Consider the following 17,895-nt stretch of genomic DNA (forward strand, 5'->3'; position numbering starts at 1 on the left):
AGAGAGAGAGAGAGAGAGAGAGAGAGAGAGAGAGAGAGAGAGTGTGTGTGTCTCTCAAGTGTGATAATTCCACGTTCTGTATCAGAATGATAATAATCTCTAGTAAGAAATTGCAATGTAATGCAACGGAAACTGACCGAAAGGGCTTTGTAGTTGGTCTCATTTATTGAATCTATTTCAGTGCTACTATTTATAGACAAGAAAACTGTATTGTATAAAACCAAAATCAAACGAAGTGAATATTTCGATAGTCAATTGTATTTGGATCCGATGCACAATAAGATCGCCTAAAGCACCAAACTAACTAAAATCTACAAAAGAAAAAAAAACGAACTAATTCGAACTATTATAAGTGTATTTGTACAGTAGTTAAAGTGAAGCAATAATACTAATCGTCACTCAATTCGAGCCTTTTTTTCCAACATTTGAATTTTCACCACCCGATTCAATGGGTAATTCAGGCTAAATCGTAAATTGTCCATTCAAAGCATCAGTTATATGAGATCATGTCATTGGAATATAGATAGCAAAAAGAAAAACCTTTGCAAAGAGCATTTTCAACGGACTATATTTTATAGTATGTAAGTGAGTAACTGGAGAACGACTCGAAATTTATTCGAAATCTATGCATAAAACACCATCTTTTTTTAGCAGCAATTTAATTAAATGAATCTCCGTTTGAAGAGAAAAAACGCGAAAGAATGGGAAAAAAGGAACGAGCAGAAAAGGAACGAATGAAAGATGAAATTTACTCGATGCCATGTAAAAATGGCGATTTGCGGTTTATTGACTACAGATTTTTCGCTTGAGTCAAAGTTTGAAAGGTTTAAAAAGACGTAGGAAACGATAGTTTTGTAGATAGATGCAAACATGATTTTTCGTTTTTGCATTCATAAATTATTCGATATATTTAGGATAGATAAATACCAATGATCTAAGAACGTTCCACTCCGAGTAGAGGCATATTGAATACTAGTACTGAATACAGCAGCGACATAAGGAACATACTGAATCAATTCTTTTCGTGCAATTTCCCATTTTGGCTTTGTTTTAACGTGCATTTTTTTTGGTCTAATTTTTACATTAGCATTATGATGCTAAATAACGACTTACTGTCACTAACATTAAATCAATAATCATTGAAAATAGAACAAATTACATCACGAATTCGACATGTTCAAAATGTTCGTCGATACTCAAAGTTTACAATTTAAATTCCAAATTAAGGTCATCCGCCCGATTTTCTCTCTCTTTGGGCAAACACTCTCTTCAATTACTATCAAAACGCATTGTTTTTGAAACTCTCAAACGATTTTGCCTTATTAGAAACAAAGAAACATTATTAGCAAGTAATTTTATGGACAAATTGTACGCGACCTAAACCAATCTCACTTAGAACATTGTAAATTTAAACGATTCTCATAAAAATTCACTACGTCATTTCGAGATCTTGTTAGAAATCAGAGCAAATGATGTACATAAATCGGCGACTATGCTGGACATGAGAGCATTTATACTTTTGTTGATGTGCTAAAATTTGAATTCAAAATGAAATGGATTGGGAAATCAAATTAGACTTTATTCTCGAGTTGATAGACTTTATTTACATTTATTTGACATAAGTCACAGCTTATGTTTTCATTTTATATAGTTTTATTAGATGAATTTTTGGAAATTAGAAAAAATTGCTTAAAGCACAAATTGATCGAGAGGCAAAGGAAACTTGTTGACTTCATTTGTTCGTTTAAGGCCAAGAATTGTTTATATTTCGTTGGAATAAATGAATCATTCAAACTTCAAATAAATGTGTCGGTTGTTTTATTCAATTGTGATTTTATTTCAGGTCGATTTGGGCTGTTGTTGACAAAAAAAATGACTTTATGATTTTAGTTATTTGTAAGGTTTGTGTATTTTTATCGGTAAGCTGTTTTACGAGCTCTCCTTTTTCTGAACTGAATGTATGTGAAATGTATTTGCTACTTGAGCAGGATTAAATTTAGTTCATTGAACAAAATCTGGTATGGAATTTTGTTTTAGTAGATATCTTAATTTTGGATTATTTTTACGAAAAAAGTTTTTTTTTTCCAAAAGATTGTACCAAAAAAATCTCAGCCATTATTCTCTGTGTGAACATTACTCATTCATATTCAATATGATTAACTTTGATAAGGTATAAACCGTAATAAAATATTGTAATAATAAAAACAATTGCACAATCACGTGCTAATCAGGAAATGAACCATAGAAAAATTCAAAAATTCAATTTATAGACCATTTCCCGTTAAATTATCTTATCATCAATCGACATGAAATATGCATCAAAATCAATTCGATAGATTCAATTATGTCGAGCCATTTTCAATTATTATTCATTATAAAAGGTTACTATAGTTACAATGATAAAACTGGCCACTATAAAATAGAAACGACAATTTTCGAAAAGACAAAAAATAATTGGGTTTTCCAAATGAAAATCAACTTCTTTCTCAAAAACAGAAATGAATTTCAAATCAATTGAAATAGTTCGAAGAAAAAGACCAATTCTCTGATGTTGTCCATAACTTTTGTGCTTGTTGATCGATTGAACAGCTAGATGGCGCTGTGTGGATTCTACGTCGCAATATATTTCCATTACGTAGTTGCTTTATACAACGAACTTTTCAGCAGCTGTCTCTTAACTGCGTTGTTTATACTTCAGACTTATTTTGCTGTTGTTAATGTAAAATAGAAATGTTTACGAAAAAGTTGGTCGAAATGAAAAATGATTAAAAAATTTAAGGAAATCAATGAAATTCTGTTCCATCTTCTCTCTCATCATGTTTCCGCATTGAAAATTTATTGCTTCGATCCCAATATCGTTGTTCGCTTCGAAATGACATTACGTAAATGCAGAGTCGTCATTGGATATGTATCGAAATGTCAATGGTACCAGTATATACACTGGCATTGTGTATAAAATCTGTGCGAAAACAGAGACAGAACGAGAGAGCTGTTTGTGCGAGTTAAAATTTGGAGTGGATCATGGTGTTTGTGCCAAAGTGAAATTCATGTGTGTATTCCAATGCACAAACACTGAACGGGCAAGAGTGAGATAACTATCTGGCGAATCGACAGAGAAATACATAAATCAAAACAACAATCGAAGTTGTCTGAATCGACGAAGTGACGAACAAACACACGTACGCAATTGACAGAACGTCCGAAGTGAAGTGAGAGAAAAATATAAAAAAAAAACTGCGAAAAAATCGGGAATTTTCTCGCATTAAACGGAATTTGGAAAGAAGAAAAAAATAGTCGTAATAAACAAAGAACCAAATAAAAGTGTAAATCAAAAAAAAAGTGTCCAAAACGACGGAATATTCTCGGTGTGAATCGTATAAGTGGTAAAAGAAGAGTGAAAAAAAAGAGAAGCGTAGAATCGTGAGAATTGAACCTTCAAAAACAGAAAAATTAATAAGAACAACGACGTGCAGAGCCAGCGAATCGAGTGGATTGCAGGTGATTTGATTGGTAGCCATCGCCAAAAATCACCGCCATCGATGAAAAATGCACCATTTTTCCGTCATAAATATTGGATTTTATTAATTAGCTAAGGTCAAGGTAAGGATATGGCGAATCGTATATTTTCCTCTTTAATGTGCACATTAAAAGTGGGTGTTTTGTCATATAAGTCAATTGACAACTTGTGAAAGAAAAACAAGAAAAAAAGGTTTCAAAATAGCCGACGAAAAATCATATTAAATAACAAAACTGGAATATTTTTCTCTGAATGAGTTGTGATCGATTGAACTGCATTCAGTGAATGGTGAATTGGTGACTTTTGACGCAGTTTGTAAATTAAAAACAAAAACACGGTCGTGTTGTGAGTGCGTAAACGATGATTGAACTGTTTGTTGTTAATTTCACAGAAGAAGAAGAGAAAAGTAGTTGTCTTTTGTTTGCCGATTCAGTTTTTGTCTTTTCGATTATTACGTGAGAGATTTTTGCCCTTGGTTTGCGTGTGTGCGATACCGTTCGGTGGAAATTGAATTCAATTGTGCTAGTGTTTGTTGCGTGAGTGCTTCTATTTTTTTGTTGCTGTTGTTCATATTCAGTTGTTTTGTATAGAGCGAAAGGAAAAAAAAACGCGATTCGACGAGAAAGAAAGAAAGAAATTGTATGTTTGTGTGTGTGTTGTTCGAACGGTAGCGCAAATGAACCGTAATATCACCGATTTATCTTCAGTCAAAACTGTAGTTTTTTTTTCCTCGTTTCGTTCGTTTGTTGCATGTGAAACCTTTGGTGAAACGAACATGGTGAATTGTTTAAAATTGATTGGAATTGGATATATTGGTAGCGAAGAAGAAGAAGAAGAAGAAAAAACAAGCAACAAGGAAAACCGACAAACGTCTCTAGCGTGGATTAGTGCAATAAATGCAGGGCTTCAAACGAACGAAAAAAAAAGCAAATGCTTAGATTATTATTATTGCACACTCGTTTTTGGTCTGTGTCTCATTTTTCCACCCGTACGTGGATTTAATTACGCGCTGAATTCGACGACCTTTCTCTAGTTGGCGTCACCGTAAGCCCCCGACTTGGATCGCCGCCAAGCTATATATCCGGATCCGTGCCGTCGCCGTTGCCGCCAACGATAAAAAAAATTTGTCACTCTCCAGTGAGAGAAAACAGAAAGAAAAACACACGCGGCACCGAGTTAAAACAGTCACAGATTTAGCGTTCGTTTTTCAATTCAGTGTCGTTTGGCAAAAAGAAGTGGAAGAAGAAGTGAAAAAAAGAGGACGAGAGAAAAAGAGTGAGAAATAAATGAAGAAAGAAGGAAAGGAAAAGAGTGAAACAGAGAAAGAGACAAAGAACTCGCGAGAACGAACGAGAGAGAGAGAGAGAAACATTTTATTGCCTTGTCTAAAAATAGACGATGAATGTTTTGTGATTTTGCGTCGTTTGTGCTGTCAAAAACATATGATCTGCAAAAAAAAGTGAGCACCTTTTATTCCACGCTACGCTTCGGTCGCATCTATTTCGGGTGGTCGTGACAAGTGTAGACTGTAGAATAACGAAAACATGTTGTGCCATCCAAAAATCAATTTAGAATTCGTGGATCGAGAACAATTCACAAGTGTCACTTTGGCTAAAGCATGTGTGCCGTGAGGAGAAGGCAGTGGTTTTTTGTTTGTATCGGGCTGATAGTATCGGTTTAAGCCATACCTAAAGTCATACTCCATGTCAATCAAATCGTAATGAAATAGTCAAGTCGAGAGAGCGAGAGGGCGAGATAGAGATGAAACTCGATGAATTTCGAAATAATCGCGCAATGAAATGAAATGAAATATCAGCGCTTCATATGTAGATAGAAAAATGCCGCCACGAAAACAATGAGAAATTGAGATCAAACGCTTGACGTGCCCGCAGACTTAGAACAAATACACCGTGAAAATCACATTACAAATGTGTAGTATCCATCCTGTCTCTCTGTGTGTGTGCACTGTTAGTCACAATTGAAGCCACACAATGAATTAAAATACGCATTTATTTTTATCTCATTGCTCGCGCGCGTTTCGGAACAGATATACCGAGCTGGCTTTGTTTTTTTTTCATTCTGCGGTGAATGAGCAATGATCATCTCGATCAGCGTTCTCTATTGCACGTTTGCTCGCGTGCTTGTTTGTTTTTTTTTTTTTTTTTTTTTTCGAGATGAGTGGCTGCTGCCGCTGCTGTTATTGACATCAATGGCGCTATACACAAAATTCCATTTACGAACCTTTGATGATCGCGAACATATTCAATTTTTTTTTTGGACATTTTCAATGAGCTCATACCAATTACGGGCGCGTTTGTACAACACATTTATCTCTTTCGTTCGCTTCGTGTCTGGCTGTGTGGAGTTGGTTCTGTCTCTCTTCGTCCATTGTTCACTCTTTGTGTCTTCCCATCTTGCTCGTTCAATCCTTCAGATTTAAATTACATTCGCAAGCCGTGCCAATATTGATGTCATTCCACTGGAACGACTCATCCATTTGAATGCCAAAACATGATTTAAAACACGTTCAAAACATTCTTCACATTTTCAGCATTTTTCACAATTGTTTTGAACGCATTTCGACTGAAAAAAATCACTCGCCAAAGAATTTCCACAACGTGTGTTTTGCGTTGCAATGAACTATTTTGAAACACTTTCCAAACGCTTATTCCAATGATGAATGGCATTTTTGATGGAAAAGTTACTGACTTTTAATCCAATCACAGAGAGCGCATAAAACAAAATAAACTTTCAATTGAAAATCGTGGGGATTTGATTTGAATAAAAACGTTTTTTTCGCAGAGAAATCAATTGTTCAATGAGTGAATTGTGACTTTTGCATGGAGTGAGTGACATTTCTTAATAGAATTATGCCAATTTCCAATGTAAAGCAACTTGCGCTTCCGAAAGTTTATGGTTTTGTTGATGATATTCGTGTTTTTAATTGAAATATCACGTTTTTCGTGAATGGAATCAGCTTTTTGCGGGAATCAAGGGAGACATTTTGTCATGAAACTTATCGAGTTTGAATGAAAAACAATGATTTTTGGTTTTTAAAAAATGGACTTCAATTCGGAATGGATTTTTTGATCGAAAAATTAGGTTTTTTGCCAGAAAAATTCAAGCTTTGATAAAAAATATTCCACTTCGAATGGGGAAAATTTAATTTTGGTGACAAAAGATAATTTTTTACGATAGAAAAAAAATCTGTTCTGAAAAATTGATATTTCTTCAAAGAAAGCAATTATTCTTGAACAATAATGAAGAAAGAGCAAATAATGTTGAAGAAAATGTGAATTTACAGTAAAAACGTACAAATTTTACCTTAAAAACTAGATTATACTACGAAAAAGGCCCATTTCAAAAGCAAAAGAGCAATTTTTTGATAGTAACTGGCAAGTTTTCGTTGAAAACTGCAGAGACGAGTTGAATGAATTCAGTTTTTCTTCTATTTGTTCATTCCATTGAATTGAAACCGATGAATTCATTTGAATTCTTCAAAAAACTTGCCTTTTCCAACCCGAAAGTGACTCACTCAAGAAATTATTTGTGCATTCGCAAAATCAAAACGAAATTGCCATTCGTACGTTGCGAAAAAAATTCAAGCTCATTGTCGTTGGTCACGTAGGAAGGCGAACGAATTGAAGTGCAATTGGAAATCAGTGTCAAAGTCATTTTGATGTATGCGGTCTGCATTCGGTTGTAAAGAGTTGTGGCTGGCAGCCATTGTGCTGGTCGATAACAATGCACGTTGCCTGAGTCTCTCTGTCGCTCACTTGCTCGTTGCATTGTTGAACGAGTTCTCAAGGAAGTCACACCAAGTGAACAATGTTTACAAACAAAGCCAGCATATATTGATTTTTTTTCGTTGTTGTTCATATTACTTCAACAATTCGACCTTTATGCTGTTGTGCACACATACACACATACATACACGCTCACGCGCGCCTTGGGTAGTAGTTAACATGAATAGCCGCACGTCTCACTCTCTCTCTCTCTCTCTCTCTCTCTCTCTCCGTTCGACTTGTTCAATTCGCAAAATGACTCGGCTGTGCAAATACAAATGCGAAACATTTATTTGTAATTAATGCAATCGACGTGTTTGTTTCCGCTGAAGTCAACGCCGTACATGGAATCGGCTCGTGGGCGCAACGAATCGCATCTTAAACAGCTCAATCGCTCTCTATTTTTTTTTCTCAGTATCCATCTCTCTTTCTCACTCCAATATGTTATTAATTTTTAACTACGCAAAATAAATAATTAGCAACGTTGCTCGAATTCATTCAATACTAATTCACCTTCGAAAAACCGATTTATCGTCTGATCGAACACACATATGCCGATTAAGCGATTAACTTGCTATCATAATTTTGTGTTATATAACTTCCATATCGATTCACACGTATCCATTCCACGTCAAGAAATGAATTTTTATTGAACGCTCGTTAAACCGATTGATGAAGCGACGATGATGATGATTAACCCAAGGCACACTTTCGACCGCTATTGAGAATGATGACTGTAACACTTGGATAAGAGAAAAAGTTTCTAAGGAAATTTTTCTTTCGGAGAGATAAAATGTTGGAGATTCACGAAAATCGTCAGAAAAATGAGGAGAATGTCCGAAAATCGTTTTGGAAACGATTTTTCCTTTTGAAAAATTGTTTTACACGAAAATTGAACAAACGAGAGAGATGAAACTGAGAGAGTGTTTTGCATTTTTCGTAATGAGCTAATGAGAGACTAAATTCTTTTTCAAATTAAAACAGCCTATCCAAAAGACTTGCTGTTGTTCCGTCTTTGTAACCATATCGGCTACTCCTCGGACATCGATTCATCTCAGTGAGAGTTCCAAAGAATCACACTTTGATTACATCCATAAAGATCTAAATGAATTTCTTGGAGAGAGAGTTACATGAATTCCAAGCGCAAATCTCTAGCTCGACCTTCAATTGAGAGAAACAATAACAAACACACATTGCTTCTTAGAATTTAGATTACAAAACTCAACTTGAGTGTCTTGAGTCAAGTTTTGAAATCAAATTTGGATTATCCAAATTTGAAGCACGCCCCATTCCAAAGTTGCCGTACGAATAGTTGAGAAATTCTCAATCATCAACTCAATGAGAATTACACAAAAGATCGAGAGTTTACAGTTCACGCCTCTCCATTTTAATAGATCATGACACGATCATCGATCCATTCGAAGCATAACAGAGCGACATTTAACGAGATCATCACGACGCGCAGTAAAAAACACACACACGCTCATTTATCAAAGCAATTAGCGATCAATTTCAATCTCGTACCATAAAATTCACATTCTATTGCGACGATTCATACTCACATTTTTTTTTTTATAGATCTAATCAAATGTGATGATATTGTGGCCCGTATATAAATTTAATCAGAGGTCACAAAAATGTTGTTTATTAATGATTTTTGTTCAAGAAGACTTTTTTCGACGTCAGAATTGTTTGTAAACAATATTTCTATTGTTATACTCCATTTTTCTTCGTGTAATTAAGGCTAAATTAAAAAGGTGAGAGGGAAATAGTCTGTCGTCTATTACGTTCAACGCGCTCTAAATTTTCTTCAACTTTAGCTCGTTTCAAGAATTTCACTTCTTTCAGAAAACAATTCTCAATGCATGACTAATAGTCGTTCCATGCGGAAATGTCTAAAAACATCGCATGATTTCATCTATATCATTTTTATGATTGGAAGAGGAGACTTTTATTGGTCAAGTTGTTTACTAAAGAAGTGAAAATTGCTCGTTTATCAAAAATAGTTCGATAGTTCTGTTCCGAAATGGTTTATGGCTTTCTTATCACAAAGTTGTGGAATACCGACTCGCCGACTCAGTGTTAATTCAAAGTCGATCAGAAATGAGTAGAGAAACAATTCATGCATAAAAAATTCTTTGGCAAAACCACTTGCTTCTTCGGAATATCGTATTTTATTGAAGTAAATCATTGAAAATACCGTGAAATGAATTCAAATAATCATTAAACAGTATGCTGCTACGCGAAGAGTACTTAAACCAATAGTGATGTGTGCCAAAAGTAGAATAATAGGTAAAAACTGTGAAGTTCTTTCTAAACTAATTAAAATTGAAGCAAATACATGTGTTTGTTCTGCTGCAGCAGAAAAAATGTCGATTCGCTGTTTAAATATTGAAAAACACCAAAAAATAACAACATTGTGACTGCGTGGAATAAAGTTTCGAAGAATTATCGGTAATAAACGAACATTTGCGGAATAAACTGCGCACTTATCGATCTTTGGCAACTTTTAAAGGGAAGTTCAGTTATTCATGTTCATTCGGATACAACACATCACTCTTCAAGCCAATTTATCGTGAATTCGTAAAATTTAACGACCATTTCTTATCGATCGAGGGTTAACGACAGTGAAAAATAGAGAATCGATTGCATTTAGTGCGCTTATTCATCGACTCACTGGGTACATTCATCAAAATGAGCTTATTTGTTTGCTGTCGAATGCGAATAAATGGATGAGAGCTGTTTGCACAATTTGTTTTCTTTCCAAATCCAAGTCAATATGTATTGACTTATTGTAACGAGCTCTGTAAACTTCAAACGCAAATAGATTTAAAAACGACTAGCCGATTCATCGCCAAACGTAAATTGACGGCAAATTGACCGCAATAATAGAGTTATCGCATTTTCGAACTGAAAGTATGATGAACAAGTGTCTTTTTTTTCGAACTGAAAAGGTTTGAACGCAACTCGTAAAGTTCTTGTACGGGCAACGATTGATGATAATTCTTGTTTGAGATAAACAACTACTTTAAACGCCCCTATTTTGACTCACACGCCTCTTCATGTTTTGATTCAAAACTTTTGAATTAAAACAAGTTTTTCGGATGAAACACAGTTCACCACGAAATCAACGTTCGGTTCACCATGTTCGGCATGTACAGTGAAAGTTGAAGCACTTCCATATTCGGCGATTTGATGATGAAACAATCGAATGATTGAGACTTTGAACAGCAGACCATACGACATGCATGAAATTCATGAATCACGATAGTAAAACACCTTATCGTGCGCTCTTATCTGAATGAATCAGATTGTCTAAGAATAAGAAGGTCGTTCCGATAGCTTCAGTTGCACTTCGTTGCACTTGAACTGAAAATTCTACGCGTGCAATCATTCTTTTCTCACGAAGCGATAAAATATGAGATAAGATTTTACATAGCATTGTGTTTTCACATGCCATTTGACCACACTTCAGTCGTGTGATTGCAACTGAAAACACTGGTGTTTTGTGAATGAAAAACAAAATATACATAATTTTCAACGAAAATTTTATCATTTTTTTTCTATCAAAACAAGAAAATTGCAAGTAAATTTGACCCAAAATTGTGGAATTTAACATTTTAATGAGTCATTACAATGGTCGAATGGAGCGATTTGACATAATGGCACACAAGTAACGGAATTCTATACCCAAATAAGTTGAATAACTGATGAGAGAACTTTTCTGTTGAATGAATGTTATCACGAGAGTTGCGAATTGAATGCGTGGATAGAAGTGATAGGGCGGTGAACGGAAAAAATGGAATTTTTTCGTTTTTTGCGTGTGATTCATTGAGATAAGGTCCATTTATTCGAGTTCTATTCGGAAGAAATCATTTTTTTTAATGTTTGCTTTGGAGAAAATCAGCAGTTTTGTAACAAACAGAACCAGTTTTATGCGATGTTATCAATTTTCAAGAAGAAATCCGTCGGTTTTCAACGAAAATTGATTATATTTACAAAAAAAGATCTGCTTTTTGGACATTTTCAAATATCTTCTACAGAAAATCATCATTTTGGCAAAATTTTCGATAAAATCCGCTGCTTCCCCCATAAACTCACCCAATTTTTTTTTTAATTTCAGCTAAAATATCATTAAAACGACCTAAATCCGCTCATTTCATTGCAAATTATTACAGAAATTGTCGCATTTTGATCGTATTTTGCTTGTGTGTTTGTTTGTTTTTAACTAAAAATTTGTATTTTCAATGCTTTGGCGTAACTAATTGAATTTCCCCAGTAAAAACTTATTTTTTAAGTAAAAAAAAAATCAAAGTTTCCCTGTAAAAATCCCACTATCAAATAAAATTCCGTAATTTTTTTTCCGCACTTTGCACTTTGATTGATCGAATTGTTCTTGTTTCTATTTTTCTCTCTTTCTCTCTTTCACACACGTCTCATCACCTCCATTTCGAATTGGACAGTTTGTCAAAGGCAATAGAAACATAAAACGAGACCTAAATCATCAACTCACACATCATCACAATATCACTAATTCCTTCTGAATCAGCGACAACGCAACGGGCATGGAAACACAACTGGTGGCCGAATTCGTTTCGAAAACTAGAGCCAGCCCAAATGATGCGTTGAGCTGTCTAAGAACATGGGGCTGGGATCTCAAGAAAGCACTCATCGACTACAATGGTAACTAATTTTGATTATTCCAGCGGATTGACTTTTAACCAATGTTCAACAGAGACTTTGATGATGAAGGACCATCCGCATCTTAGCACACATTTGTCACTATTTTTATTTTTTTAATGTTTTTGTTTTTTGTTTGTTTTTCATCATATTTCAAGTGTTTACCATTTTCATTGTATATTTTAGGATTTCCATGGCTATTCCATGAGTTTAACGTACATTTTTTTTACCTTTTTTAAAAATGTACTCAGAATTTTTCATTGACTTTCTACAAATTTCGTTTATTTTTTTATCATTTGAGCAGTTTTCAGAATTTTCCCTTTTAAAATTGCCCATATTTGCCCTTTTCAAGTGTTTATAGCTAACCGTAGTTAAGTAAATGAAAATTTAAGCGAACTATCGGGTTTTTTTACATTTTTAGCATCTTTACATGGTTTTTGACTCTTTATGAGCATAAAATTTACTCCAAAACTCTTTTAAACTTCAAAAATCATTAAAAAAAATTCAATTTTCTCAATTGGTTCACATTTTAATCTCGAATATTTTCTCTTATTTTTGACTTTTAACACATTTTCGATTTTTCTTCAAATATTTGTTCCAATTTTCAAAACAAGCTTCATATACTTTGTTCAGAAAAATTGATTGTCAAATATTTTAAATATCTTTCGCTACTTTTTATTTGCAGACACATCGACGAATGAGTATTTCAATGGAAAAAGTGGGCTTAAAGTGCCCGTTAATACAGTAGACTTTGCGGACCGTTCGTCAAAAACATTAAACGCATCACAGCCGAACACACAACAACGAAGAGGTTCTTTTGCGAAGTCCGATTCGGTGGACATTGTTGACTGTAAGTGAAAATTTCTCAATCAAAATTGTTAATTTCAAAATTTCCCTTCAAATTGCCCTTTTATTACCTCTTTTTATCTCGTGGTGCTATTTGTTTTTTGTTTATTTCATGTTTATCTTTGTTTTTTTTAGCTTATTCATATCAATAAGTGATTTATTTTCCTCCTTATCCTTATCAATTAAAAACAAAATAACGAACAATAAAAATTCGTCATTAAAAATCTGCCCATTTTTTCTCTCTTCCAGATAAAAAACTATACCGTGGTATTTCACGAGCGACAGAGAACGAGAATTTGGTATCACGAGCACGAACCGAAGTGGCAATGGATTTGCATTCGAATTGTATGAATACCGTTGATAATGTGCAACAGTTAGATATGCCCGACTACACATTCACATTACCCGATCTAACAATATACTCGGATGAGTTTCGAACGTTTCTCGAAAAGGATTTGATTGAATGTTCCACATTAAATTCACTGGAAACGGCGAATCGATTGAATTGGTGGGCCGATGCTGGATTCTGTCGAAAGTTATGGCCGTTGGCAACGACGGGCGATGGAAACTGCCTACTGCACGCTGCATCGTTGGCAATGTGGGGATTTCATGATCGAAAGCTGACGCTACGAGCAGCGCTGCATCAAGTGCTATCGTCTGGCGAATATAAAGATGCCTTATGGAGACGATGGCGTTTTCAACAGACGCGCCTGAATAAACAAGCCGGTTTTGTGTATTCGGAAGTGGAATGGGTTAAAGAGTGGGAGGAAATCGTGTGCATGGCATCGCCGGAACCAAGACAATCGAAAAGTGCTTCACGACGCCGATCGGTGGCCATAAATGAATCAATCGATGACAATGCCACGTACGAAAGTCTCGAAGAAGTGCACATCTTTGCATTGGCGCATGTGCTGCGTCGAACGATCATTGTAATCGCCGACACTGTGCTGCGTGATATGAACGGTGAGGCGATGGCACCGATCCCATTTGGCGGCGTGTATTTGCCATTCGAAATACAGGCGAATGAATGCTATCGTGCACCGTTGCTGCTGACATATGACATGGCTCATTTTTCGGCGTTAGTCTCGATGGAGGCGTCCAGTGAACAGCCACCGCCACTGATCCCGTTGATCGATTACGAAAATGTGCTGCTGCCGATTCAGTTTTGCATCGATCCGGGCGTGAATTTCGACTGGAAAGCATACGATGGCAGTGAAGGCAATTGGGCACTGACCGATCGAGAGCACATCGCCTTGTTGAAAGAGTATTTAGACATTGTGTATGCGACGCCATTGGGTAGCCCAGAGGAAGAAATCTCCGTCGATCTCGTTGACGAAGAGTATGACAAGCGAATTATCGATGGTGAGCTCGGGTTTGGCGACGATTCCAATCCAACCAACGGTAAAAGCAAGGCAGCTAAACAGTTACAAAGTGTAGCAAAGCAATTTGGCAGCATCGGCAAAACGATGAGCAAAAAAATCAAGAAGAATATCGGTTCGATTGCGAAAATTGGCGGCAACAGTAATGGCAGCAATGGAGCCAACGGCAAAAATGGCAAAGTTAAAAATGGCCTGCCATCCGGTTCGTCCACACAAAGTTTTACACGGGAACGTGTGCTTTGTGCACAGTTGAAAGCCAAGCGACACGATTATCAGGATGAAATGATCAAGAATTACTTGGAATGTGCTCAAGATCGTTTCATGGAAACGGAAAAGGCGAAAGAGCTGCGCGAGATTGAACAACAACAATTGGATATGTTGAAAATGAAAGCCGATTCTCCGGTTGAACCCGAACGTGAAACAAGCTGCATCAATGCTGGCTGTGCCAATTATGGCACATCAGCCACGAGTTACATGTGCCTCACATGCTTTGAGAAGCAAAAAGAACGAGAGCTGAACAATTCCAATGGGTTACACGATGGTCCACGGTATGGAACGGGAAATTCCAAATTCTACGCGCATGCCGATGAAAAGAGTCACAAGTCAATTAAACGATTGCCATCATTTCGACGGCTCAACGAACAAGACCAAACACTCTATCTATCGAATTCAACATTTTACAATGATGTACGGCCCAATGAAACACCATCGAATGGCTATCGACATGGCTACACGGAAACAACCGGCAAAACCGTTATTATTCCCATTCGCATGGAAACCGATGCCACGGATTGTGTTGATTCAGGCGTAGCCAGAGCTTATTCGGCTGGTAACACACTGACACAAACCACGGCCAGTGGCTACAGTGCAGCGAATCCACCGCCATACAATATTCTTGGCATTGGCGAACCACCTGTCGCTACGAATGGTCCGTACACAAGCACCATCAACATCAACACCGATTCCACGGGCCGAGTAGTACCGAACGAGATTGTGAAGAAGAATAATGGCATCATCTCATCGTATTTGGAACACATGGATGAACCAAAATCATCTAGTCGCATCGCAACTCCATTTCTACAAACACAGGCCAAACACTGTCGAACGGCCGACTGCAAATTTTTTGGCAGCGCCAACACCAACTACTATTGCTCCAAATGCTGTCAACATCAGGCAAAAACACAAAGCAAAATCCTTACCGACGTTTGAATCTCCCATATTCTGTACATATTGAAACAAACAAGAAACCAACAACCACACCATCATTTCATTGAACCTCTTTCCCACTCTCAACCACACCGATGTTGGAAAAACTCACACAATTTTTCTTTTGTGGAAAAAATTCGGCCAATTCTATTTATTTTTGTATGCTTGTGTCGACAATTCTACGATCATAATGAAATTCATCTATATTTTCTTCAAAATTATTTTTAGTGTAAATAAGGACCCATTTTTTGTTTAGGTTTTGAAACAAAAAAAAAGAGCATATTTTCGGATTTAAATTTATCTCATTACGAATTTTTATTTTACAAAAATAAAATTTGCTTCATTTAGAGATTTTCTAAAGGTTTAACTATTTTGAACGGAATTCTTCTATTTTCGTTTTGACCTAGAAAATCGTTTTTCAATCAACAATTTGAACTTAAGTCACACCGCTTTCTTTTGATTGAACATCACACTAATGTACTTGCAGTTGGAAAACAAATATTTGCAATATTTTTTTATTTATGACAAGGAAAATTATTCAATTTTTGTTATTAGTTTTTTCAATCTAAATATTTAGAAAAAAATCAAGCATTCTTCTTTTTACAAATTCGGGCCAAACTATCCGATTAGAACTTTGATTTTTTTTTCTTTTTTTTTTCCCATAAAAGTTATTTTGCTTTCAAATTTGATTATTCAACTTGAACAAAATACAACAATTTTTAATTTTGAACCCTGATTGCAATTTTTCGTTCAAATCAATCTCAACAATTGCCTATTATAAGTATTAAAATGTTTTGCGTTAAAGAGTGAATTGTTGTTTCCCAGTTCAAATTATGTCAAAAAAAAAAAACAATAATTATTTCAATATTTTTTTCGTTGAATGTCACTTTCAAGAATCTTTTCTGATTTTCTGTACAAAAATCAATGAATGAATGAAATCAATGATCAGTTAATATTGTTTAAAAAAAAAACTCAAGAAATGTTATCTGAAAACAATTTTAATTTTTAAATTATTTTTCATTATTTTTGGATAAAATCTACAACAAGAACAAAAAATTACAGGAATAACAAACAAAGCTACGTAAACTACTTGAACAACCGATATAATATTAAGCGCATTGTTTCACTATACATTTTTATTATTTGGATGCAGATGGAATGAGAGGGTTTTTTGGAGAAGGAAAATGGAAAGAAAGTTTTTTTTTTTGAACTTTTGGTTCTTGAAGAAGCTTTAAGTAAGACTAATAAAAGTCATACAAATTATCACTTTTTTCACTGACCATCACATTTTATAATTGAAATATTGAATCTTCAAAAAAAAAAATCTCAAACATGAAATTTTTGGTTGGAACTTCAGGACAAAATAGAAGAAAAAATTATTTTGTCTTTTCAAAAAACGGCTATTTTTCCCGTGAAAAAAATAATCACCTTATGAATTTAAAAGAAACAGTATTTTCATTGAACAATTGAAAAAAAAAACTTTTTTCTGAAGAAATGAATTATTATGATTTGATGAATTAAACGTTGAAAAAAAAATCCATTCAAAAGGTCAAAATTAATTGAAAAATGGCTTTTTCAACAAATGAAGTAAATATTTAAAAAAAATGCTCTCATTTCATCCGCCACTACACAAAATATCTATCTACTCAATACAAAGTTAATACAAATATCATCACCACTGAATCACACTACACTCTATCAATCACTGAAGAAATAAGCCACGAAAGAAATGGTTTACTATTGAAGTAGGCATTGAGTTACAGGGATTTGATACCATACCGATTATTAGGAAACAAAATTGAATTTTTCAATTTTGTCTAAACCAAAGCCAAGTCAAAGAATAACCATCACAAAATTTTAGTTTTTTTTTCTTCTAAATTTAACTTCAATTGGACGATAATCTTCACAACTAAATTCATTTTTTGCTTATATTGTGGGAAAATTTGTTGCTGATTTGAGAAAAAAAAAAACTCTTCGTCTGAGTCGAATTTCAATTGACTTTTATTTGGACGGAATTTTCTTTCTCTGACTCGTGTCGACAGAGAATCAATTTTCTTATTTCAAGTAAATTTGGCTGAGTGTCGACTTGCCTGAACTTCGGATTGGTTAAAACGGCGGCTAAAACGGCGTCTGAAATTCAATCGGTATCAAAACCCAGTAGCATCAAGTGTCACCAAACACCAATCACATTTAATCTAACTGCAACCTGGAAATAGTTAACGATAATCAAGCAAACAATTCATTGTTAATCTGATTTCAAAACGATTTGTAAAAAACGCAAAATAGATAAAACTAGCAATCAAACAAAGCAAAAGAAATCTCATTGTCCACATGATCCAAAATAAACCAAAACCAATCCATAAATGGCCGTGAATTTATGAAAAAGGCATTGAACATGTCGCGTTGAGTAGAAGGTCAAGTTCACGAGTCCGTAGATTTTGGTATGATGTAAACGTCCTTGATCCAGATTGTACAGAATTAA

The 17,895-nt window shown here is 35.0% G+C and overlaps 2 protein-coding genes across 6 annotated transcripts in view; both read left to right on the plus strand.

The window, feature by feature from the left end:
- LOC129570279 (uncharacterized) overlaps positions 1–1,805 on the plus strand; it is a 22,339-nt gene extending 20,534 nt beyond the window's left edge. For all 3 annotated transcript variants that reach the window (XM_055449825.1, XM_055449823.1, XM_055449824.1), the window contains exon 19: positions 1–1,805. This exon is cut by the window's left edge. The gene's annotated coding sequence lies outside the window, so the exon portion shown is untranslated.
- Positions 1,806–2,882: 1,077 nt separating this feature from the next.
- On the plus strand, positions 2,883–16,409 carry LOC129570319 (OTU domain-containing protein 7B-like). 3 transcript variants are annotated; one of them, XM_055449878.1, is made up of 4 exons: positions 2,883–3,600; positions 11,766–11,985; positions 12,668–12,832; positions 13,078–16,409. In XM_055449878.1, exons 2-4 carry the CDS (start codon positions 11,868–11,870, stop codon positions 15,414–15,416), a joined length of 2,622 nt encoding a protein of 873 aa, XP_055305853.1. In that variant the 5' UTR covers positions 2,883–3,600; positions 11,766–11,867; the 3' UTR covers positions 15,417–16,409. The 3 variants fall into 3 exon arrangements, with proteins under 3 accessions (XP_055305853.1, XP_055305855.1, XP_055305854.1); XM_055449879.1 differs by lacking the exon at positions 2,883–3,600 and adding an exon at positions 4,042–4,976; XM_055449880.1 differs by lacking the exon at positions 11,766–11,985 and having other exon boundaries at positions 2,971–3,600.
- The last annotated feature ends 1,486 nt before the right edge of the window (positions 16,410–17,895 follow it).

This window comes from Sitodiplosis mosellana, unplaced genomic scaffold (assembly GCF_009176505.1).
Source record: "Sitodiplosis mosellana isolate CC-2019 unplaced genomic scaffold, AAFC_SMos_1.0 Smas_scaffold_52, whole genome shotgun sequence".
Taxonomy (NCBI): domain Eukaryota; kingdom Metazoa; phylum Arthropoda; class Insecta; order Diptera; family Cecidomyiidae; genus Sitodiplosis; species Sitodiplosis mosellana.